The 25110-nt window shown below is 43.2% G+C and overlaps 1 protein-coding gene across 1 annotated transcript in view; it reads right to left on the bottom strand.

The window, feature by feature from the left end:
* The window catches only part of CPLX4 (complexin 4), a 35644-nt gene extending 14737 nt beyond the window's left edge, over positions 1 to 20907 (bottom strand). The window contains exons 1-2 of the mRNA XM_077936451.1: positions 19413 to 20907; positions 12773 to 12860 (exon numbers count right to left, since the gene is read on the bottom strand). Of these exons, the coding sequence (XP_077792577.1) occupies positions 12773 to 12860; positions 19413 to 19579 (255 nt within the window). The 5' untranslated portion in view covers positions 19580 to 20907. The remainder of the gene's footprint in view (positions 1 to 12772; positions 12861 to 19412) is intronic.
* Between the last annotated feature and the right edge of the window lie 4203 nt (positions 20908 to 25110).

The following is a 25110-nucleotide window of genomic DNA, read 5'->3' as shown; positions in this document are numbered from 1 at the left end:
AGGTTCATTAAGGACATGTTTTGTCATATAAGTCTGCCCCAAATACCCTGGAGGTTTAAGTCTTGCATCGGAACCTGGGGCCTCTTACAGACTAAAATCTAAAGTACATCTTCTGAGAGCTACCTACATTTTTTAAAAACAACAACACCAGACATCACTTTAACCAGAGAGTACTATATCAGTTTTATACCAGACTGCCCATCAAAATATATATTTTACATTTACATTCCTGCCCGTCTTCAAAGAAATTCAAGGAAGTGTAATGGGGGCTAGTCCATTTTATCCCCCAAAAAAACTCTGAGAGGTAGGTTAGGTTGAGAGAGTTTCACGGCAAAACCAAAACTTGAACCCAGGTTTCCCCGGAATCAAATGGATTCTGGTGCCAGATTCTTCTGTAGCCTGGTTCTGTTCGATTTTCTGCAGAAACAGGGGCACAAAAGTCATTACCCTTGAGCTGAATGTTTGCCAGTTTAAGTAAAAGTTGGTATTCCTCTCTCTTGCAAGCTGAGGCATGGCAGATGTGTAGAGGATTTCTGATTCTGCCTGGATGAAGTAAGCAAGTTGTGGTGAACCAGATTTCCTCCATATTTTTTTTACATATTTTTTTAAAGTGCACGCTCACTACATTCACCAAACTAACGTCACTTCTAATTTGGCCCCGAGTTGCAAAGTCTGACACACAGTGAAGCAATCACACTATTTCTTCACCATAGTTCTGTTTTTGCACATAGTTAACACACATGTTGTTCTTCAAACAATATGCAGCCAAAGTTCAAAATCTGCCCTTCTTCAAATTCTGTTTGTTTGTACAAATGCATGTACGCAAGGGGAAAGTGTGCATTACAGTGCATACAATAATATGCAGCAATGCATTCTATTAAGGGTGCAAACTTGAGCTTGAGATGGGAAAAAACGAGAAGTCAACATTGACAAATGTGTCCATCCCTAGTTACAGACAGGAGGGGGATGTATTGCAAAATGGGGGCCACATCACCACACAATCTGTAAGCTTGTCCTTGGCCCTCATCAAGCACGTCCACATTTGGGTAAAAGCAGAATTCATTGTGTCGGCGGGTTTGAAGAAATGTGCGCTGGTCAAGTTTTGCGTCCTGCTTGTCTGTTACTTTATTTTAGCCTATAGAGCATGATTTGCAGTGGAAGTCGGATGCCAAAAGACTTCTCCACCTCCATGCGCCCTGAGAAAAATGGTTCCCAACCCCCAAGGTCTGGCAAAGTGAACATTACGAGACCTGACAGCTCCTGGGAAGATTTTTTTCTTAACTTTTCTTTAAGTTGCGCCTTAACAAGGTGCCAGCGCAAGGGCCCAAGTTTAACGCTTTCCCCCTGCTGTTCCATAGCCTCGGTGATTGTAACCCTAAGCAATTATGAATGAAGGACCCCGAGGATTCAATAATTGGTTACCTGAGGACATTTCTGAATGTGTCAGATTCCCTGTGGATTGTTAATGTCATTACCAAAGCTTAATTTATACAGAAACTAAAAGGCTGCAGAGAAAACTTCCGAGCACTTAATTGGGCCATCGCTTCAGATAAATACTTAATTCAATTATTATTATTTTTAAAAACCAAAACATGTGCAGGAAAAATATCAGTACCAACACTTAACACTGCTATCCTGACATTGTAAAAGCTTGTTTCATTGATTATTTGGACAAGTGCATCTTGAATTGGATTTTGGCTTGATGGTCACTAAGGCAGGAAACAAGGGGGGGGGGGAATAGACTGACAAGGGTTCAGCATTATAATCTGGAACCAGAACATTGGTGCTACAACATGTTACAGGGTTTCAGCAAGAAGTTGCAGGACATGTACTGATTGGAAACTAAGGAGTATGACTGCCCTGAAAGTTTTCAGGCACAAATAGTATTGAAAGTGGGATAGGCAAATCATCTGCAGATGATTTGGTAATTACACTACAGTGGTACCTCGGGTTAAGTACTTAATTCGTTCCGGAGGTCCGTTCTTAACCTGAAACTGTTCTTAACCTGAAGCACCACTTTAGCTAATGGGGCCTTCCGCCGCCGCGCTGCCGGACCACGATTTCTGTTCTCATCCTGAAGTAAAATTCTTAACCTGAAGTAATATTTATGGGTTAGCGAAGTCTGTAACCTGAAGCGTATGTAACCCGAGGTACCACTGTAAAGGTAAAGGGACCCCTGACCATTAGGTCCAGTCGTGACTGACTCTGGGGTTGCGGCGCTCATCTGGCTTTATTAGCGGAGGGAGCCGGCGTACAGCTTCTGGGTCATGTGGCCAGCATGATTAAGCCGCTTCTGGCAAACCAGAGCAGCGCACGGAATTGCCGTTTACCTTCTCGGCCAGAGCAGTACCTATTTATCTACTTGCACTTTGACATGCTTTCGAATTGCTAGGTTGGCAGGAGCAGGGACCCAGCAACGGGAGCTCACCCCGTCGCGGGGAGTCGAACCGCGACCTTCTGATTGGCATGTCCTAGGCTCTGTAGTTTAACCCACAGTGCCACCCTCTCCCTAAAGTGATAGAAAAAATCCAAAAGTATGGACAAGTGGCAGGGTTTAAACTGAATAAAAACAAAACTAAATTATTAGTCAAAAATCTTAGAGAATCAGAAAAGATGGAACTCTCCCAGAGTTAAGATATAGAAAGCCATAAAAAAGTAAAGTATTTAGGAATATGGTTAACAAACAGGAATCTCAATATATATAAAGAAAACTATGAAAAAATGTGGAATGAAATGAAAAGGAATCTAGAAATTTGGAGTAGGATGACTCTTTCTTTTTTAGGAAGAATTGCAGCAATTAAAATGAATGCATTGCAAAAAAATGTTGTTCCTCTTTCAAACAATACCAGTAAAAAGTAAAAGCATCTGCTTCAAAAAACGGCAAAAAGATATTTCAAAATTTATGTGGAGGGGGGAAAGACCAAGAATAAAACAGAAAATACTTACAGATGTAAAAGAAAGAGGGGGCTTTTCCCTTCCAGATTTCAGAATTTATTATGAAGCAGCATGCCTTACTTGGATTCGGGATTGGATCAAATTGGAGAAAGAGACGGCAATAGAACTGGAGGGACATATTAACAGATTTGGCAGGCATGCATATTTGTGGTATGGAAAAGCCAAAGTACATAAAGGATTTCACAATCATATAATAAGACAATCTTTAATAAAAGTTTGGGAAAAATATAAAGACTCATTAGAAGAAAAGACTCCATGGTGGTTATCGCCTATTGAAGCACTATCATTTAAAATGACAACAAAGAAAGAAACATGGCCAACATATAGAGATCTATTAACTGAACAGGAAGGAAAGCTAAAATTGAAGGATTATGAGGAGTTGAAGGAATACCTTCAAAGCTGGCTACAACATAGACAGGTAAATGAAATCTTTAAGGAAGATAATAAGAAAGGGTTTGCTTATACAATTTCTAGATTCCAAAGAGACATAATAGATGGTAATTTCAAATTATGTTTTTTAAGAAAGCTCAAATTTTGTTATTGGAATGGGAAATGAAGGAGGAAGAAGTTAAGTCAGTAATGATTAAGTGGGCACAAGATGAGGGCATAATATACAATTTGAAGAATGAGAAAAACTTTGGAAAGTAAATATGAAATTCACAGACTGTATTTTTATTGAAAGAGAATTACATGAAAATGATGTATAGATGGTATATAACACCGATTAAGCTGGCCAAAATGTATAGAACAGAATCAAATAACTGTTGGAGATGTAAAAATAAGGGAACCTCTTATCATATGTGGTGGGAATGTAGTATCATCAAAAAAAATTGGGAGATGATATATAACGAACTGAAAAAAATGTTTAAAATGACGTTTGTTTAAAAAACAGAAGCATTTTTACTAGGTATTTCTGATCAAGGACTGCTGAAAGCGAAATGGAAAATATTCATGTATGCGACAACAGCAGCAAGAATCCTAATAGCACAAAACTGGAAGACTGGAGAAATATCTTCGAAAGCACAATAGCAGGAAAAATCGATGAACTATGCGGAATTAGCAAAGCTAATGGATAAGCTACATGAAAAAGACAGCAGTGATTTATAAAAAGAATGGGAACCTTTCATAAACTATCTGCAGAAACAACTGAAAGGAATGGACTCGGTTGCAGGATTTGAATAAACATTCACAACTTTATTTAACATGAAGAATAACAATGTAATAACATTTTGACAGACAAGGAATAGCAGATTGTATCATTTGATGTAACAAACCAGAGGGGTAACTGAAGGAGGTCAATGGGAAGGGGGTGGTGGAATGTAGAATGTATGTTTGGAAATGATTTTGATATTCGTTGTTAGAAAAGAAAACTAATAAAAATTATATACAAAAAAAGAAAAAAGTGGGATTGCATGTAACTGCCCCAATAAAATCATGAGCACAAGCTATCATGAATGCCCAATAAACAAGATGTCTGGAGAGGCTTCTTTTAGTTTTGGTGGCAGCGATGGTTGGGCTTATCTTGGAGGTCCCGGGCCACAGAGAGGTTAGGCTGGCCTCAACCAGAGCCAGGGCTTTTTCGGCAGTGGCCCCGATCTGGTGGAACGCTCTGTCACAAGAGACTAGGGCCCTGCGGGACTTGACATCTTTCTGCAGGGCCTGCAAGACAGAGCTGTTCCACCAGGCCTTTGGCCAGGGCACAGCCTGACCCCCTCCTTTGGCAATCCTCACAGAACTCTAGCCCAATGGTTGCCATTAATCTGATTTGAACTGATTTTATAATGAAATGATTTTAGAATGTTGTATCATTTTACTGTTGTTATCCGCTCTGAGCTCAGCTTCAGCTGGGGAGGGCTGGATATAAATAAAAATTTATTATTATTAATATCTGTGTTCATTTCTTGGACTTCATTGTAACTCTAGCAATGTCACAAACGCATGACAAATGGGGATCTGCTCTTTTTGGTCTGCATATCTGGAAGACCAACCCCTTTGATGCCTATCAGGTATAGAACTACCGAGCTGCGCAGAGAGATACAAGTGATGAACAAAATCATCATGGGGTCTTAGCAGTGGTGGACATCCATTCTGGGGGGCCCTGAAGCTTGAATTGTTATGGGGGCTCCTCCACAACCAGCAACGAGCTCCGAGTAACCACTGTTATCTTCTTTAATTGGGTTGCTTACAACATCTGTGCTACTGACTCTCAAAATTCAGGGTTGCTGAAATATATACAACAACAAAAATTAATCAATTTGAGTTGTGCGACTCAAATTGGGTCTACTAGACCCATTCCCTGCCCCCAAAGCAATGTAGACTAAAGTCAGGGAACAGTAGCCCTGCGAAGTGCTGAGCAATTTCTGGTCCAGATTCCTCTTGCCCCTCAGAGAAGTATAATTCCCAGAGTTCCCTAAGCCAGTTTGAGCCTGCAGTGTGGATATGCACGTTCACTGCGGTCAGAAGTAGGAAGATGAATTTGGTTTAATCCCCAATTAAACTAATGTATCCGTCTCCCTGATTCAAATGGCTCTGAATTTTGCTTGCATTACCACTGGATTAAAAGGGAGCATTACAACGGGAAAGGGAATTTCAAAGTGCACCGCACTCATTTGGCTGAGTGGTTTGAGGAACGGAGCATTTTAAACCTTTGAAGAATGCCATGTTTTATATATGAAGCGTTTACTTTTCCATTTCCTTCACCTAAGGACAGCCCCAGTTTTCTTGCCCCAGGTAAATCAATTCCCTCTTTTGGCAAGGCCTTAAATCAGGGGTGGGGAACATGTGGCTTTCCAGATGTTGATGGGCTGCTACAAATTCCAGCCTCCCTCATCAATGGCCATCAGTGGCTGGTGGCAATTGGAGTCCAGCATCTGGGGAGCCAGGGATTCCCCATCCCTGCCTTAAAATGTTCAGGATGCCCAAGCGTTCCTTCCGCTATTCATATCAGTTAGTAAACTGATCATAAAGAGGAAATTGTGATGCTCCATTTGCTCAGGTCCAAAATACACATGAGGCTAAATCTACCTTTGCCAAGCTAGAATCTCTCCAGATGTTTTGGCCTACAACGTCCATCAGCCCCAGTTGTGTGCACACTTGGTTTTCAGTTCTTTCCCACTCCCTCTCAACAGTCTCCCTGCTTTCTGCCTTAGTCCTCTGTGGGCTGTATTTAGAAGTTTCCCACTTAGATTCCCCCCTCTATCTATCTCTATCTATCTATCTATCTATCTACAGATGGGTAGCCATGTTGGTCTGCCATAGTCAAAACAAAAAAAATTCCTTCCAGTAGCACCTTAAAGACCAACTAAGTTAGTTCTTGGTATGAGCTTTCGTGTGCATGCACACTTCTTCAGATACACAGATATCTATCTATCTATCTATCTATCTATCTATCTATCTATCTATCATCTATCTATCTATTAATCTATCTATCATCTATCTATCTATCATCTATCTATCATCTATCTATCATCTATCTATCTATCTATCTATCTATCTATCTATCTATCATCTATCTATCTATCTATCTATCATCTATCTATCTATCTATCTATCTATCATCTATCTATCTATCATCTATCATCTATCATCTATCATCTATCATCTATCATCTATCTATCTATCATCTATCTATCTATCTATCTATCTATCTATCTATCTATCTATCTATCATCTATCTATCATCTATCTATCTATCTATCTATCTATCTATCTATCTATCATCTATCTATCTATCTATCATCATCTATCTATCTACCTATCATCTATCATCTATCTATACTGTATATGGAAGTGAGAGTTGGACCATAAAGAAGGCTGATCGCCGAAGAATTGATGCTTTTGAATTATGGTGCTGGAGGAGACTCTTGAGAGTCCCATGGACTGCAAGAAGATCAAACCTCTCCATTCTGAAGGAAATCAGCCCTGAGTGCTCACTGGAAGGACAGATCATGAAGCTGAGGCTCCAATACTTTGGCCACCTCATGAAAAAGAAGACTCCCTGGAAAAGACCCTGATGTTGGGAAAGATGGAGGGCACAAGGAGAAGGGGACGACAGAGGACGAGATGGTTGGACAGGGTTCTCGAAGCTACCAGCATGAGTTTGACCAAACTGCGGGAGGCAGTGGAAGACAGGAGTGCCTGGCATGCTCTGGTCCATGGGGTCACGAAGAGTCGGACACGACTAAACGACTAAACAACAACAACAAAATGTTGTGCTTCTGCAAACCTTGGGGTTACCCTGGATCTGCCAGTGCCTCCGTTGCTCACAACTCTTGACAATTTGTCTCTATTTATTTTATTTTATTATTACATTTATGTCCCACCTTTTCCTCCAAGGAACCTAGGGTGGTGTACTTGGTTCTCACCCACCCCATTATCCTCACGCAACAACCCTGTGAGGTAGGCTGTTCTGAGAGACAGTGGCTGGCCCAAGGCCACCCAGTGATCTTCATGGCTGAGTGCAGATTCAAACCCAGGTCTCCCAAGTCCTGGTCCAACACTAACCATTACACCACAATGATATGCCACTGTGCAATTCTTGACTTAATTCATGGCTCTTGCACTTTCTCACCCCCTCTTTGTAACGGTTGTTTCTCACACAGACCTGTCAAGTGCACTTATCGAAGACTCACCACTTCAAGTGAAGTGCCCATTCTAGGGACCACCACACAGCTCTTAGGAAAGCTTTAAGTATTTCATACCCTCCAACATTCCTCTGATGAAAATAGGGACGTCCCATTCCATAATGATAATTCTACTATTTATACCCCACACATCTTACTGGGTTGCCCCAGTCACTCTGAGCAGCTTCCAACAGATATAAAAAAGTAATAAAACATTAAACATTAAAGAACTTCCCTATACAGGATTGTTTTCAGATGGCTTGGGGGTCGGATAATCCATACCCTCCAACATTTCTCCAGTGAAAATAGAGACATCCTAAGGAAAAGGGGGACATTCTGGGATTGATCAGAAACTGGGGCAGCTTCTCTAAATCAGGGACGTCCCTGGAAAATAGGGACACATGGTATCTGCAAACTCCTGGAGTCAAAACAGTGGTGATAGGCCCATTTGCAGTGTAACCAGACAACAAACTCACAACCATATAGGCCTCTTTGCTCCTTTTGGTCTGTAAACAAATGGATAGGGAACTGTAGCACTACAGCCACTGAACCAGCCCCACTGGCATTCAAGCCTTCAGCAGGATATCTGGAAAGGAGAGGTTATGGGTGGGGTTCAAACAGTGAGTGCTGTCAGCAGAAGCCCTTTACCCCCATCTCTTCCCCCATGCCCCACCAAAATTGTCTTTGGGTGAGTCAGAGAATGCTTGGAACAGGGAAGAGCAGGGAGGAAAGGGCAATTGTTTTGTCTGGCAAACTGAAATGCTTGACCTGAAGGAATGATGACCTTAGCACAGCATTGAATTCCTACTTCTGTGCGTACAATTCTATGCGCCTGGGGTCTCCATGTTGACCACACAAGGCTGCCACTCCTGTGGATCTGCAGCTTTTGGAGTTACGGTAGTCCTAAAGAACATGCCCACCTGGAACAACATTGTTATGAGATTGTGGCTGGGCTGGACTCCACCACACACATACACACAATTGATGGTTTGGTCCAATCCTGACAGGCATATCCTGTGCCAACCAGTGGCAAAGTGATATATGCTGAAGTACAGGTGCCCTTCATGACCGCTCCCATAGACACACCTCCTTAACCATGCCCCTTCTAAGACGGCACAGCAAAAGTGAGCTTTCGACTAACAATGTTTCATTACCAAGCTATCATTTTCTCACCCCACTTTTCCCAATATGAACCCATCCAGACCCTTTGCTCTTCCTCTCAGGTTATCCTCCAGGTGCCCTCCCCACCAGGAAGTTTGAAGGATGGTGACAAGGTGAGGGCCTTTTCGGTTGTGGCTCCCCACTTGTGGAATGCTCTTCCCAGCAAGGTCTGCCTGGCGCCATCATTAACATCCTTTTCACAACACTCTTCTCCCCAGGCATTTGATGGATTCTGGTTATTTTTCTGTCTATCGGTGATAAGTTTTAGCTGCTAAAGTTTTGCTGCTGTTTTATAGGGCCTGTTTTATTGATTAGTGCACGGCTTTTATTGCAATACATTTATGCTTTGTGCTCTTAGTTGTAAGTCAAGCATGAGACTCGTAATCTCAGGGTAATGGGTTTGAGTCCCAAATCGGGTCAAAGATTCCCGCATTGCAGGGGGTTGGACTAGATGATCCTTGTGGTCCCTTCCAACTTTAGGATTCAGACTTCAAATTTCAAGCTTGTAGGCTCCTTATGTGGCAAGAGAAACCTTAGAGTAAAAACTGAAACCCATCAAATCTCACTGCTTGAATTGGAGCATGTGTAACAATACTCTCAGAATGTGTGCTGAACTACTAACACAGGATTTTTCTTGTAGCTTTATACTGCTGAACAGTAAACAAAATGCAGGCAGAAAGTCACACAGCCTCTCTCTCTCTATACTTAGAAACTAAGTCCAGCTGTTAAAACCTAATAACCAAGATTTAGCCACCATGTCATTCAATTGCAGACTGTAGTCACGCAATGTTCTGGCCTGGTGATGAAAAACACTTCAGACTTATATAAAGCTTTAAACTTCCCGTAGAAAAGGCATTAGGCTCCCCAGGTAGCTTTGCCATTCGCCTCACCTGCTTCCACTAATGTTCAGATACACACGTTTTAAGACGTTCCCGTTTGTATGTTAGTGGGTGGCAGAAAGTTAGATCTGCATTAGACTTGGCTCTGGGGAGTGTTCATCTCTGTTATGGCACCCTGCCTGTGGAACTTCCTCCCACTGGAGACAGTTGTGTCGTGTCCCCCCAACCCCAGCCCCAATAACAACCTTTCAGTGTCAGGTTTATACATATTCTTTCCCTCGGGCCTCTGGAGGCGGCTGATGTATGGAACTGGTGTTTATGCTGCCGAATTGTTGCCGTTTTTCAGGTGTGGTTTTATGGGTTTGGTCTGTTTTCTTTGATATGTTGCATTTTAACGAAAGGTTGGATATACTGTGGATTTGGGAGGAGGGAAGGGGGGAGGCAAAGGCAAGTGGAAGGCTATTTGCAGCTGCTCTTGCCTCCCTTCACCCCCAAGGCATCAGCAGCACTGAAGATCTCAGTTTATATACATTGCCAAGAAAGAGGACAAAAGTGGAGCAGGGAATTCGCATTCAATTCACATAGGCATCTTTAAATGTATACACATGCAAATTGAGAAATAATTTAAATAGCACTATAGTGGAGAAGACTAGTGGGAAATACAGTGAGTGTGTGATCTGTGTGCCTGTACAACATGCTGCCAGGGTGATCACTGCTGATGGGCAACTTAGGGGCCTCATCTGCTCTCCCTGAATAATGGTTCTTTATCCTTAAACCAGGCCTGGACTGAGCAGCCCTCCATCTTTGAATAGAGGACTGCCCTCTGAAAACTAGCCCTCTCTCCCTAAAAGGTGTCACTGGCTTCGTTTATATATCCCAGGGTGCCGTTTAATGCACAGGAGCAGGGACACTGAAAAAGAAAACAGTCAAGGGGTCTCTGGTAAATCAGGCTGGAGAGGACAACAATTCTACCGTACTTTTCCACATGTGTGTCTGTCTGTAATAATACACACACACACACACACACACATAATAATAATAATAATAATAATAATAATAATACTTTATTATTTGTACCCCACCCATCTTATTTGTTTCCCCAGCCACTCTGGGCAGCTTCCAACAAAGATAAAAAATACATTAAAATGTCACACATTAAAAACTTCCCTAAACAGGGCTGCCTTCAGATGTCTTCTAAAAGTGTATATGTATATGTATATGTATTCTCTCTCTCTCTCTCTCCACACAGAAAAGTAGGCAAGAACACACACGCATATATATCTTTAGGTTAATAGTTAAACAATATATGTTGTTCCCTCTTGTACTGATTGCAACCCCAACAAGGGACATTTTACATTTTGTTTAAAAATGATGGGCTACTGCAGGGGTTAGCAAACTTTTTAGGGAGGGGGCCGGTTCACCGACCCTCAGACCTTGTGGCGGGCCGGACTGCACACACACACGCAGCGGAGGGGGGCTTCTCTCTTTCCCTCAGCCCAGCCCCTTCGTTCCTGCCTCCTACGCTGCTCTGCCTGTGGTTGGGAGCTGCCGGCGGTGGCGGCGCCTCTTCTTTCCAGGCCAGCTTTCCCAGGCGCAGGGCCAGCAGACGCACCAAGCTCCAGCCAAATCCCCACGGTGCCCGTCATGATGCCCACCGCGTGGCCATGGACGGAGAGGCTGGAGGGCGGGTGGTGAGGCTTTGGATTGGCTGGCACCAATCAAAGCCCAGCTCCCTTCCCCCGCAGGGCGGGGAGAAGCTAAGAAGAGGGAGGGAGGAGGTGCCACCGCAGTGTGTGGGGGGGGGGGATGGGGGGTGGCAAAAAATAGTGCCTGAAAAAAAATGCAAAAAAATATGACGCAGCCTGAACGATCATGCCAATCCAAGCGGCGATTCCAGAACCATCCGCGGGCCGGATTCATAGAATCATAGAGTTGGAAGAGACCACAAGGGCCATCGAGTCCAACCCCCTGCCAAGCAGGAAACACCATCAGAGCACTCCTGACATACGGTTGTCAAGCCTCTGCTTAAAGACCTCCAAAGACGGAGACTCCACCACACTCCTTGGCAGCAAATTCCACTGTCGAACAGCTCTTACTGTCAGGAAGTTCTTCCTAATGTTTAGGTGGAATCTTCTTTCTTGTAGTTTGGATCCATTGCTCCGTGTCCGCTTCTCTGGAGCAGCAGAAAACAACCTTTCTCCCTCCTCTATATGACATCCTTTTATATATTTGAACATGGTTTTCATATCACCCCTTATCACCCTCTTCTCCAGGCTAAACATGCCCAGCTCCCTTAGCCGTTCCTCATAAGGCATCGTTTCCAGGCCTTTGACCATTTTGGTTGCCCTCCTCTGGACATGTTCCAGTTTGTCAGTGTCCTTCTTGAACTGTGGTGCCCAGAACTGGACACAGTACTCCAGGTGAGGTCTGACCAGAGCAGAATACAGTGGCACTATTACTTCCCTTGATCTAGATGCTATACTCCTATTGATGCAGCCCAGAATTGCATTGGCTTTTTTAGCTGCCGCGTCACACTGTTGGCTCATGTCAAGTTTGTGGTCAATCAAGACTCCTAGATCCTTTTCACATGTACTGCTCTCAAGCCAGGTGTCCCCCATCTTGTATTTGTGCCTCTCATTTTTTTTGCCCAAGTGCAATACTTTACATTTCTCCCTGTTAAAGTTCATCTTGCTTGTTTTGGCCCAGTTCTCTAATCTGTCAAGGTCGTTTTGAAGTGTGATCCTGTCCTCTGGGGTGTTAGCCACCCCTCCCAGTTTGGTGTCATCTGCAAATTTGATCAGGATGCCCTTGAGTCTAAAGATGTTGAATAAGACCGGGCCCAAGACAGAACCCTGTGGCACCCCACTAGTCACTCTTCTCCAGGATGAAGAGGAACCATTGATGAGCACCCTTTGGGTTCGGTCAGTCAGCCAGTTACAAATCCACTGAGTGGTAGCATAGTCAAGACCGCATTTTACCAGCTTCTTTACAAGAATATCATGGGGCACCTTGTCAAATGCCTTGCTGAAATCAAGGTAGGAGGGCAATTGTGCCTGATCCGGAGGGCAATTGTGCCTGATCCGGCCCACGAGCCTTAGTTTGCCAGCCCCTGGGCTACTGAGACAGGGCAGAGGGAAAACATTAAAACAAAAGTTTGCTTTAAAAAAACCAAACCCCAAACACATCTGATCTTACCTTTGGGAGTCTGTACTTCTCTCGCAAATGGACCCTCAGGACGGCTCTCTCGGCCTTTTTTGTTGCAAAGGCTGCATCTCTTTCCATCCTGGGAACAGAAATGGGAGGTTTTGTCATCATGGATGGCTAAGAAATTGGCAAGGAAGGCCGCACCACAGAAGAAATTGCGGAAAACCGCACAAGCGCAAGATAGATATTCTAATAACATAACGAAGGAAATGATTACATGCACACCATGCACTTAAAGCACATCCCCCCAAAATCCCAAAGAATATTGCGAACTGTACTTTACTCCCAGCAACCAGCTCTCAACAATGAGTCCTCTGGGCTGCATTACACACTAACCCATTTCTAGCCCTAACCATTTGGGCCCAGGATACCTCAAGGACTGCCTAATCCCATATATCCCAGCCCAATTACCGAGATCATGGAATCATAGAGTTGGAAACATGAGGGTCATCTAGTCCAACCCCCCTGCGATGCAGATAATCTTTTGCCCAACTTGGGGTTCAAACCCACAACTCTGAGACTATGAGTCTCATGCCAACTGAGCTATCTCAGACCTGGTCTTTGGAGGAGACACTGTTGCTGGTCTCCCACAGCTAGGATCCACCAGAAGCCATGTGTTTAGTACTGGGAGCCCAGTTTTGTAGAACTCCCATCCAGAGGAGGTCCGACAGGCCGCCATCCTCCCGACTGACATTCCAAAACCTATATCTGTCTGTCTGTCTGTCTATCTATCATCTATCTATCTATATCTATCTATCTATCTATCTATCTATCATCTATCTATCTATCTATCTATCTATTATCTATCTATCTATCTATCTATCTATCATCTATCTATCTATCATCTATCTGTCTATTATCTATCTATCTATCTATCTATCTATCTATCTATCTATCTATCTATCATCTATCTATCTATCTATCTATCATCTATCTATCATCTATCTATCTATCTATCTATCTATCTATCTATCTATCTATCATCTATCATCTATCTATCTATCTATCTATCTATCTATCTATCTATCTATCATCTGTCTGTCTGTCTATCATCTATCTATCTCTCCCAGCAGGCATTTTAACTGGAGTTTGATTTCATAGTTTTAACTGATTTTTATTCTTTTTTGTACAGTGGTACCTCTGGTTACAGATGCTTCAAGTTACAGACTCTGCTAACCCAGAAATAGTACCTCAGGTTAAGAACTTTGCTTCAGGATGCAACAGCGGCAGCCAGAGGCCCCATTGGCTAAAGTGGTGCCTCAGGTTAAGAACAATTTCAGGTTAAGAACGGACCTCCAGAACGAATTAAGTTCTTAACCCGAGGTACCACTGTATTGCGATTTTGAGACTATTGCATATAGGTAAAGGTAAAGGGACCCCTGACCATTAGGTCCAGTCGTGGCCGACTCTGGGGTTGCGGCGCTCATCTCGCTTTATTGGCTGAGGGAGCCGGTGTCATGTGACCAGCTTCCGGGTCACGTGACCAGCTTCTGGGTCATGTGGCCAGCATGACTAAGCCGCTTCTGGCAAACCAGAGCAGTGCACGGAAACGCCGTTTACCTTCCCACCAGAATGGTACCTATTTATCTATTTGCACTTTGATGTGCTTTTGAACTGCTAGGTTGGCAGGAGCAGGGACCGAGCAACGGGAGCTCACCCCGTCAATTATACAATTGCATATAAATTGTATAAATAAATAAGCAAGAACATAAGCGGAGCCCTTCCAGGTCAGACCAGGGGCATCCTGTTCTCCCAGTGGCCAGCCAGATGCCTCTGGGAAGTCCAGCAGCAGAGGAGAGCAATACCTCCCTCCAGCAACTAGTATTCAGTGAAATTAACATACAAAAGCAATACTAGTAGTTGGGCAGCATCTAAAGAGCTGTGCTGGACCAGACATTAGTTCCATCTACTGCAGCATCCTGCTTCCAACAATGGCCTTAAGGAAGTCCCTAAGATAGGCAAGATGAAGAATGGTATCCTTAGCACCTACTGTCTCTGAACATGGAAGTTCAGAGGGACATGTGCATTGCTTTGGGCCTCTAGTAAGCACTTAGCTTAAAGCCATGCTTCTGAAACTGGGAAGTGAAGGCCTTTGGGTGGGTGTGGAAGGAAGGCAAAGTTTAAGAGGAGGTTAGAATGGTTCCTTCCTCAATCACCAGTCAAGACACATGGGGTGGCTTTTAGCAGAAGACCTCTACTGGATATGTAGCACCATACTGCAGGATCATCCTGGAGAGATATGCAAAGATGGGAGTTCAGAAGGAAGCTGCTACTTTGCAAATATGGCCTAAAAGGCATTACTGAAACCTGGTGGGGGAGACTCGTAACTGGAATGTAGAAATTGAGGGGCATAACCTATTCAAAAGGAATAGACCAGACAGAAAGAGAGGAGTTGTAGCATTATATGTAAAGGGTGCGTATACATGTGAAGAGAACCATGAAGGCTGATGGAGAGTATATGAGTAAAAACTGTAAGAGAGAGAAACAGCTGTGACCTTTCAGTGTGTCTGCTATAAACCTCTAAGCCGAACTGAATATTTGGACGTTGCTTTCCTACAGCAGATTGCCAAACATTCAAAAAGGAGAGTCATGGGAGACTTCAACTACCCCAATACAGTGGTACTTCGGGTTAAGTACTTAATTCGTTCTGGAGGTCCATTCTTAACTTGAAACTGTTCTTAACTTGAAGCACCACTTTAGCTAATGGGGCCTCCTGCTGCTGCCGCACCGCCGAAGCCCGATTTCTGTTCTCATCCTGAAGCAAAGTTCTTAACCCGAGGTACTATTTCTGGGTTAGAGGAGTCTGTAACCTGAAGCGTATGTAACCTGAGGTACCACTGTATCTGTTGGGGTATCTCTGCCAAGAATGTAAGGTCCAACAAATTCCTCTGTTGCCTCGCTGACTATTTCATTTCCCTGAAAGTGGGAGGAGCAACAAAGGGATCTATCTTAGACCTGGTCCTCACCAACAGGAAGGAGCTGATCAATGAAGTACAGGGAACCTTGGGAGGAAGTGATCTTGTTCTCTTGGGTTTCGTTATACAGAGGCGAAGGAAGGTTAAGTGTAGTTCAACATGCACTCTGAACTTTAAGAAGGCCAATTTCAAAATGCTTAAAGCATTACTGAATGGTATCCCATGGTCAGAAATACTCAAAGAGAAGAGAGTCCAAGATAGATGGAAGTTTCTTAAAGGTGAAGTACTGAAAGCACAAATGCAGACCTGTTTTTATACGCAACAACAGCGGCAAGAGTATTCTTGGCCCAGAAATGGAAGCAAGAGGAAATTCTGATGAAAGGAGAATGGCAGACAAAATTAATGGACTACGAAGAATTGGATAAAATGACAGGAAGGATTCGAAACCTGCGGGACCAGAGATTTACAGAAGATTGGAAGAAATATACGAACTATTTGAAGAGAGATTGTAATCAACAAATTACACTAGTAGGACTACAAGAAGTTTTGTAAGGAGAAATATATGAAATATTGCAAAGAAGCGAAAGAAGAGAGACATTAGTTATGATGTTTAAATGTAATAGTGAAAGTAAGAAATGTAAATTAAGTGAAAAAATTGGAAAATTTTCAGATGTGATTGATGGAAGTAAAAAAATTGTATAAGATATAAAAGTATGTTTAATAATTGTTGAAAATATGTTAAACACACACACACACATGTATGTATGTATGTATGTATGTATGAAAGAAAGCACAAATGCAGACCATTCCCACAAGGAAGAAAAGTGGGAGGCCTCTAAGAAACTAGTGTGGCTGCATAAAGAGCTTACAGATGAACTGAGATTTAAGAAGGGCATGTATAAGAAATGGAAGAAAGGGGAAACGGCAAAGGAAGAGTATAGTCGTGTAGTCAACAGCTGTAGGGAGAAGGTCAGGCAGACCAAAGCTCAGAAGCTTACTGACAAGCTGGAACATGTGCAGAGGAGGGCAACAAAGATGATCAAGGGTCTAGGAAACAAGACATGTGAGGAACGGTTGAGGGAGCTGGGTATGTTTAGCATTGATAAGAGAAGACTGAGAGGAGATATGAAGGAGATTTTCAAATATCTAAAGGGCTATCCCATGGAGCAAGCTTGTTTTTTCCTAATTCAAAGGGTAGGATCCAAAGCAATGGTTTACAAGTTACAAGAAGGGAGATTCTGACTAAACATCAGGAAGAACTTTCTGACAGTAGGAGCTGCTCAACAGTGAAACAGACTCCCTTGGAAGGTGGTGGGCTCTCCTTCCTTGGAGGTTTTTAAGCAGAGATTGGATGGCCATCTGTCATGGACACTTTAGCTGAGATTCCTGCATTGCAGGGGGGTTGGACTTGATGACCTTCAGGGTCCCTTCCAACTCTACAATTCTATGATTCCTTCAGAGAATCCTAGGTTTTTTTGAGGATGCTGGGAATTATAGCTCTGTATGGGGCTAAACCATAATTCCCACGATTCTTGGGGGGAGGGGTGTGGAGCTGTGTGTTTTCAAGGTATGGTGTAGATCAGGCTTCCTCAACCTCGGCCCTCTAGATGTTTTGAGACTACAATTCCCATCATCCCTGACCACTGGTCCTGCTAGCTAGGGATCATGGGAGTTGTAGGACAAAAACATCTGGAGGGCCAAGGTTGAGGAAGCCTGCTGTAGATCATCGTCAGTGTGATTCCCCGTCCCCAGTGCTGTCACTTTCATAGCTGAATAACGTCCATGGTTATTTGGTTGTGGGCTTTATCTTACATTGTCCTTTGCAGACTTCTAGAATTTACAGTTTGGCAGCCCTGCTGCATTCTGAGCATCTGACGAAGTCGCAAATACAGGGAAACAGGGAAAACCGGAGAGGGAAAACCAGAGGGTCACAAGGCATTTAATCCAGCCTGATCCACTGATTCAGTGTGTGACCTTTGGCAAGTCATTTAACCTCTGTGAACTTCAGCCTATTCAGCTGTAAAACAGAGATATTACGGGGGGGGACGGGGACGTTGCGCCCATTACCAAGTTCTCTTGATGAGTAGGGCCTCTTCCAGATGACCTGGTTATTGAGCACTCATCATGATTTGCTTGCACAAGGTTTGCGGGCGATAATGCCAGCTGCTTATTCAGCATTCATTCCGATTTGTTTGCCGGGAGGTTATACCATGTTGGATCAAGCAGGCGTCATCCCACACTTTGCTGGGAGTATCCCCATCACTTTGTTTACCCCCAAAAGTCTGATTGTCGGGGATGGTGGACGGGTTTGTTGCGCAAGAGCTCCAAAACAACTTCAATGGCACTACCTGAATTTGCTGGTATGTCACTGAATCCCACCTGGAAATGGTGACAATCCAGAAGTGCCCTTAATCACCCATTTCCATACTGGCAGCTTTTCCCCCTTCTCTGTGTAAAAAGTTTCATTCCAGTCTTGAAATACGTGCAAATTCTGTTCTCGACCAAGAAACACCTTTTAGCATTTGATGCAATTTGGCTTAAAAAGCAGTATTGAAAGGCGTCCTTCACCTATGCAAAGATTGTATTTGTTCCAGGTGTTAAAGGAGGGAAGGAGGTTGGCCGCTCCCTCCTGTACACTTTTTTTTGCTAATAACTGTCCAGCATAAAGAAGTTGCATTTAAGATTCCATACGTTTAGAAGTCCACCTCACAGAAATGGCAACTTCTAAATATAACCTGGTCTGCCTTAAATTCCATAGATCATTAACCTTTCACCCTTAATCATCTTAGATGTGGGATTTAGACAACCATTATGTAATTGATCATTAGCAAAATGATGCACTAGGGATTTGAAATTCAATTGTTTTTGGAGTTGCAATTGTGCTTGGCCTTAATGCTTTTATTACTGAACCCCTTTCATTTTCCTTCACATGAGCGTACAGGCAGATTATTGATATCACTGGTATATTTGACAGTGTTAACATTTCACAGAGCTTTTCTACAACTTTAAAAATACCCAGCTTCATTTTAACAAGTCAGAACAGTTACTTGTGTGTGCTGTATATTTGAAAGTTTGGGCAGAGGAAGGGCAAATAAAAAGGCTTATGATTTTAAAATCAGTAGATTCTCCTCTAGGTAAAGAGAATTAAATTACAACAGACTATACTTTCCATTTTTTTGCATAATTGTAATGACTCATCGCAGGGGAAAAAAGCCAGGGATTATTTTAAGCACATTATATAGCACTTTCAAAGGCTCACATAACACTGAGCATTAATTCCCCATGTATTCATTTATTTTTAGGTGGGGGGGGGGAATACAACTTTCCCTCCCATTCATTTAGTCTACAGAAATAAAATCAAAACTAACCAACCGAATGAGGTATTCTGTTGAACTGGTCAAAATGTTTCAGTGGATTGAGGGACATTGTGACGCACTAACCACAAAAAAATATGGTTCTGTTCATACAGCTATCATTATATGGGACGTCTCAAGATGTTTCTCTTTTCCCTCTCTTAGTAATCTGGAGGAAGGGAATTAAAATGCCCTGGTGTAATTCTCAAGGAGATAGTGACATGAAAAATCAACAGGAATCTCTTGACAGTAAGTAGCACAAAGACTTTACCCATATACGTCCCCTGTGGTTTTATTATCTTGTGCACAGATTGAGACACAGTGGATCAGTTACAAGCTGATAATACAGGAATCTATACTCACTTTTCTTCTATCACTTGCTTCTGATATTCCTCATATTCTTCCCGGGTCATCCCTGCGGCTGCAGCTGGGTCAGCGGGGGCTGCCTCTTCCTTGGCCTCGTCACCCCCTCCACCAAGTCCCAAATTTTTCACTTGGTTGCTCAACATGCTTTTCATTAGGAAAGCCATGTTCTTCTTTGCTTTCGCCCCAAAACCGGCTCCCTTCCGAAATTTGAAAAACCAGCCAAGAGTAGAGAGACGCAGACCTCGAAAGAAAAAAGAGTAAACTATTCGGCAAATGGAATTTCTACAGCCTTGCACACAGATCTTGAAGGGCACGGAGCTAGAGGAAACTCTACGCCGAAAACAGTTTGTCAGCCATAATCTGGATTAGCGCAGTGAACTCCTTAGTATCCAGAGGCAGATGGTTCAGATTACTCGGAGGAAAAAATCATTAGATGCAGCCACCTACTTTTTATATTAATACCTTAAGCCAATTGTCATTTTAAAAAAGAAAAACCACCCAAAAATTTGTCGACATTGAGACAATGGGAAGATGCCCGTTGTTTCAAGACCTTTGAGCGCAAGAGATGCCTGTGATTGATGGGAGATGCTTAGTTTAAATGGCGGAACCTGGTTGATTGCATGAGCATCCTGCGACACAGGTCAGCAAACCATGGACCAGAGAGATTTGTAGGGAAGGAGGGAGGGGGGAATAGGATTCGTCATTAAACGAGAATCAATCCTTTTATCCATTAATATTGTTTTATCCCATTGGGCACTGGATTTCAGCCTGGTCTGCTCTTTCAGATTCCTAAGTGGTTTGTGGTCCGCCATTGGAACATTGTGCCAAACTTCTATGGAAATCTTTCTCTGCCTGCCAGTCATTCATACTCCGGCATGTAGAATCAAGTACGTGCATAAGGAGGGAAATTAATGACACATATAATTAGATGTGCATTATATTATTAGATGTCTATTATGTTTTATAGTTGAATCCGAGAGAAGTAGGTTACGGGCATATTTAGCAGGGGCACGGGAGTTTATTGCTGGGATGCCAGTATTGTGTATACAGTGGTACCTCGGGTTAAGTACTTAATTCGTTCCAGAGGTCCGTTCTTAACCTGAAATTATTCTTAACCTGAAGCACACTTTGGCTAACGGGGCCTCCTGCTGCCAGAGCACGATTTCTGTTCTCATCCTGAAGCAATGTTCTTAACCCGAGGTACTATTTCTAGGTTAGCGGAGTCTGTAACCTGAAGCGTATGTAACCTGAAGCGTATTTAACCCGAGGTACCACTGTACTTTGACATTGTAGCTTAGTATAGAACCATAGAATCACAGAATTTCAGAGCTGGAAGGGATCCCGAGGGTCATCTAGTCCAACCCACTGCAATGGAGGAATCTCAGGTAAAGCAACCATGACAGATGGCCACCCAACCTCTGCTTAAAAACCTCCAAAGAAGGGAAGTTCACAACCTTCAGAGGGAGACTACTCCGCTGTCAAACAGCTCTTACTGACAGAAAGTTATTCCTAATGTTTTCATTATGCATTATGTACTAGTGTGTAGTATGGTAATGTTACCTCTTTTTTTTTTTTTTTTTTTTTTTGCTGCCTGTGGCAGCCATTTTGTCCTAACACTCACAGTATTTTTTTATCAAGATACCAGTACCAACACTTCATATATTTTTTACCAGAAAAAGAGCAAAGAATGAGAGAACTGTATATAACAACTTTTTTACTTTTTCGTATTGTCTGGCTATTGGGTTATGCCTTGAAATACTGTATATTATTTATTAAGTTCTATGTTGTAAATTGCCCAGTGGTCTTTGGACGAAGGGTGGTATATGCATATATAATTTTATTTCTACGCCACCTTTCAAGGCAGCTTACAACATGAAAAAACACATAACCTCAACCTAACAAAAGTAGTTATAAACATCATAAAATACACAACCAAACCTATCAACTTCTAATCAGAAGATCTAAAATGAAGACACACAAAAAAACAACAGCAACAACTCCCCCAACAACTTTTGTAGCTGGAGTCAGTCAGGGCTCCGCCCTCTCAGGCTAGGTGGAAATGGCCTGCAAGGCAGGGATGGTGATAAATAAATGTTGATAATAAATAATAAAACAAAACAGTATGTAGAGATTAGCTCCACTAATTTCAGACTATTTTTGCAGCTCATGTGACTGGGCCCTAATTTTTAAAATCACAAAATCCTGCCCAGAACACAGAAAACGCGATGTCATGGAGGAGCAAATGTTATTTATTGCAGCATTCAGTCTTTCATTCAAGGACTCCCTCTTTATAGTCTGAAGTAAAAAAATGAAAAAAGGTAGTCTGAAGTGGTATAGTCCAGACACAACTTTATCCCTTCAGCCAGAACTAAGCCTCTCAAATTTATACTCAAATATACATAACTAGCTGGAGAGCCAAAGTCACGCAGAAGCTGCAAATAGTTTAGCATTTACCTGGATTAGTGTCACAAGGAGGGCTCAGTAGACTGTCCTTGCATCCTATTTTTAGGCACCAATGTCTTTGATGGAGCACTTCTGAATCGAGCAAATGACAGTAACTTAATGGTGTTTGGAAACGCTTTGGAGCATTGGAGCCTAATTCACAGCAAATTTGTGTGTGGTGTGTAATAATAAAATTTAAGGTCTTCTATATATATAATAAATGTTCATAAATGTACCAACCAAGCACGTACATAGATCAGCACAGGAAGACCGACCTGAAACCATTTTGACTCCCAAACTGACCAAATGTTTTCTCTGCAAGGAGGGAGGGAACCTTCCCATTGTCTCAGGTCAGGAATTTGGTAATCGCCATCTCAAAGGAATGGCCAGACTACCAGGAAAGGCAACCAGATAAGGCATTATCAGATAACCTGGCAGACAGGAAAAACAACAACATTCAAATTTCTGTTGTAGACCGCCTTTTCTGTGATGTAGGTATGATGTATCTGGGGGGTGGTCTTCAGCTCCAGGGCAGGGAATTTAAAATGTCTATATAAGGGCAGGCACACCTTGGCTCTGGGTCCTCCTACTTTCCTGCATGTGAGGGGAGCACCCTGTTGCAACAGATCAATAAAGATCAGGCTTACTAGCTGCTTTGCTTCTCAATATTCTCTAGTTGGCCTCTGTTATTTTCTCCTACCAATAGGGAACCCACATAAGGACTCTATACGAGCTCTTGGATACCCCATAAGGAAAAAAGGGCAGATTTTGTTTACAACAGGTGCATGAGGGAAATAGGCAAAAATAAATAGCAGAGTTTTGTTGAGAACAAATCAACTGGCAAATCAACCCAGTGTCTCTCCCTCCCCTGAGGCCATGACAGTTGCTGGTCAACACAAGACCCAGATTTGTGCACTGACAACAGGTTGGTGGTGTGAAAGGAAAAGGGCAAGCTGCGAAGGAAACCTTTTTGATAATGCAGAATGAAAGAAACGAGGAAGAAGTGAAATGGTATAAGATGGCGGGAGGCTGCGGGACTCTTAACTACCACCAGCCACAACCAGCATGGCTAGTGATCAGAGATTATGAGAGATGTAGCAAGCAACATCTGGATGACCTCTGGTTCCCTATCGCTATAAAAGAGACAAGCTGAACAAATAAAGAGAAAGATTTGGAAGCACTGGAAGTAATTACCATATTGGCCAGAATATAAGCGGCACATTTAAAAGTCAAGGGGGGGGGGAGGAGGAAAAAAGACAATACCCGAATATACGGTAAGCCCCTCGCTTTCTCCCTTCCCTGCCTTGGGGGAGAGGACAGGGGACTACGCATGGGATGGGCGCTGCTTTATCATGCTTCTGGTGGTCCTGGCCGCATACTGGAATTTTGTAAGTTTGCGAATATAAGCCGCACTTTAACTTTTCACAATCAGATTTTTTTGGGGGGGGAATGCGGTTTTTTGGGGGCCAATACGGTAGAAATGAAGCCTTATTTACCTAGGGATCCATCAGCCTCGCCATCCCCGGACCTTGGAGGGAACAAACGTACCAGGAAAGCAAAATCTTCTTTGGAGAAAAAGAGTTTATTGAAATCTGTGCACAGAGATAATCTGTACACAGAGACAACCAGCAGGATAGCTCCTGAAAACTGGCTGTAAATACATGGCATTTGGCAGGCATTCTTATACTGTAGGTACACATTTCTCCACCAATCACCAATTGCCAACCTATAGGTACACCTTCCTTAAACCAATCACCAATTGCCAACCTATAGGTACACCTTCCTTCCACCAATCACCAATTGCCAACCTATAGGTACACCTTAGGAGGATAATCACGTTAAGCACGTTCCTCACCCATTTCCCTGTCTTTTGGGCCTACGTGGCTTCTCTTATTCTTTACTTGACCAGTGTCACAAGCCAAACCTGCTCAAGCAATCTTTATTGGAATCTAAAGCCAAAGCTGCTCAGGCAATCTATATTGCAATCTATATTGCGACAGAGCTAAACCGTCCCTTCCTTCATTCCCTCCTCTTCTTTTGGACAGCCTTCTGGCTCGTCCAAGGCAATAGGCTGGTATTCACGCCTCAAAGCTATCACTCGGGGACCCATCATGCGCGACATTGTTTTGTGCACCATATTTTGCAAGCATTGCACCAAGCAGGGAATACAGAAGCAGAAAAGCAAAAGGATTATAAGTGTACTGTCAATACCATAATATGCCTGATTCAACCACCATCGGGGAGCCAATAATATAACCAATTCCATGGATCATGGATCACCTTCTGTAATTTTTAGCGGGTTTTCAGCTATCATTGTTTCCATGTGGTCAATTGTGGCCGAAATGCTGATATTTTACTCAATAACCTAGTCTCCATCTGACCATGTTCACCAGGTGCAGCACCTTCCTTGTCTCCTGCAACTAGGAGAACGAGGAACACTAGGAGGATCATCAAGGGGATAGAAGGATCGGGCCGTCGTCTCCCGCAGAGCCTATGATGCTCATGCCAGCAGAAAAAGAGACACATCCATGTGGCAAGGGCAGTTGAAATAACTCCCATCCACCAACCCCAATCACTCCATGGTTCCTCCCAGCAATATTCAGGGGGTGTGCTCATTGTTGAAGAGCCCACTGATATTTGTGCCCGATTACCTGTTGAGCCTCAAGGATGAGAGCCCACCGGTGAGCTGATGCTCCCACTATGTGGGTCAACTTTTCTACTAACCCTGTTGGGTGGATTGAACTCTCGTGCTGCCTCCCTACTGACCAGGGCATATGGAGGCTGAAATCCTGGGGTGGCAATTCTTATTTTGGGAGGCTCGAGCCACCACGATTGTCAGAGGTGGTGCTGCAGAATTTACTGGCACTTGTTCAGCAATTTCAATGCACACCTGGTTAAGGCTCCCACTCCTGTAATACTTGCATTAAGATAGGTTCTGTCCCATCTATTGCCTGGATTAAGAGTAGGACCTGGTCTATCAAATGAGGTTGGTACAGTGCTCTACCCCCCGAATGACAGTTGGTTACTTCCCCCCAACAGCAAGAGCAGTCCAGAACTTGATAGAATTCGACCGTCTCTGCAACTTCCCGTAGGAGCACTACCCACGCGTGCTGGATAGTGGTGTGGAAGAGGAGCCACAACGGGGAAGCGGGATGTTTCAATATGGTAACCTCATCAAACCCCTGTTTCCAATAGCCAATGAGCACGCCATCTCTTACCACCGGCAAGACGAACCAGTCATAGCAGAGGTCAG

The sequence above is a fragment of the Podarcis muralis genome, chromosome 11 (assembly GCF_964188315.1).
Source record: "Podarcis muralis chromosome 11, rPodMur119.hap1.1, whole genome shotgun sequence".
NCBI classification, from domain to species: Eukaryota; Metazoa; Chordata; class Lepidosauria; order Squamata; family Lacertidae; genus Podarcis; species Podarcis muralis.
Note: the sequence above shows the minus strand (reverse complement) of the source record. Positions and strands in the feature narration are given on the sequence as shown.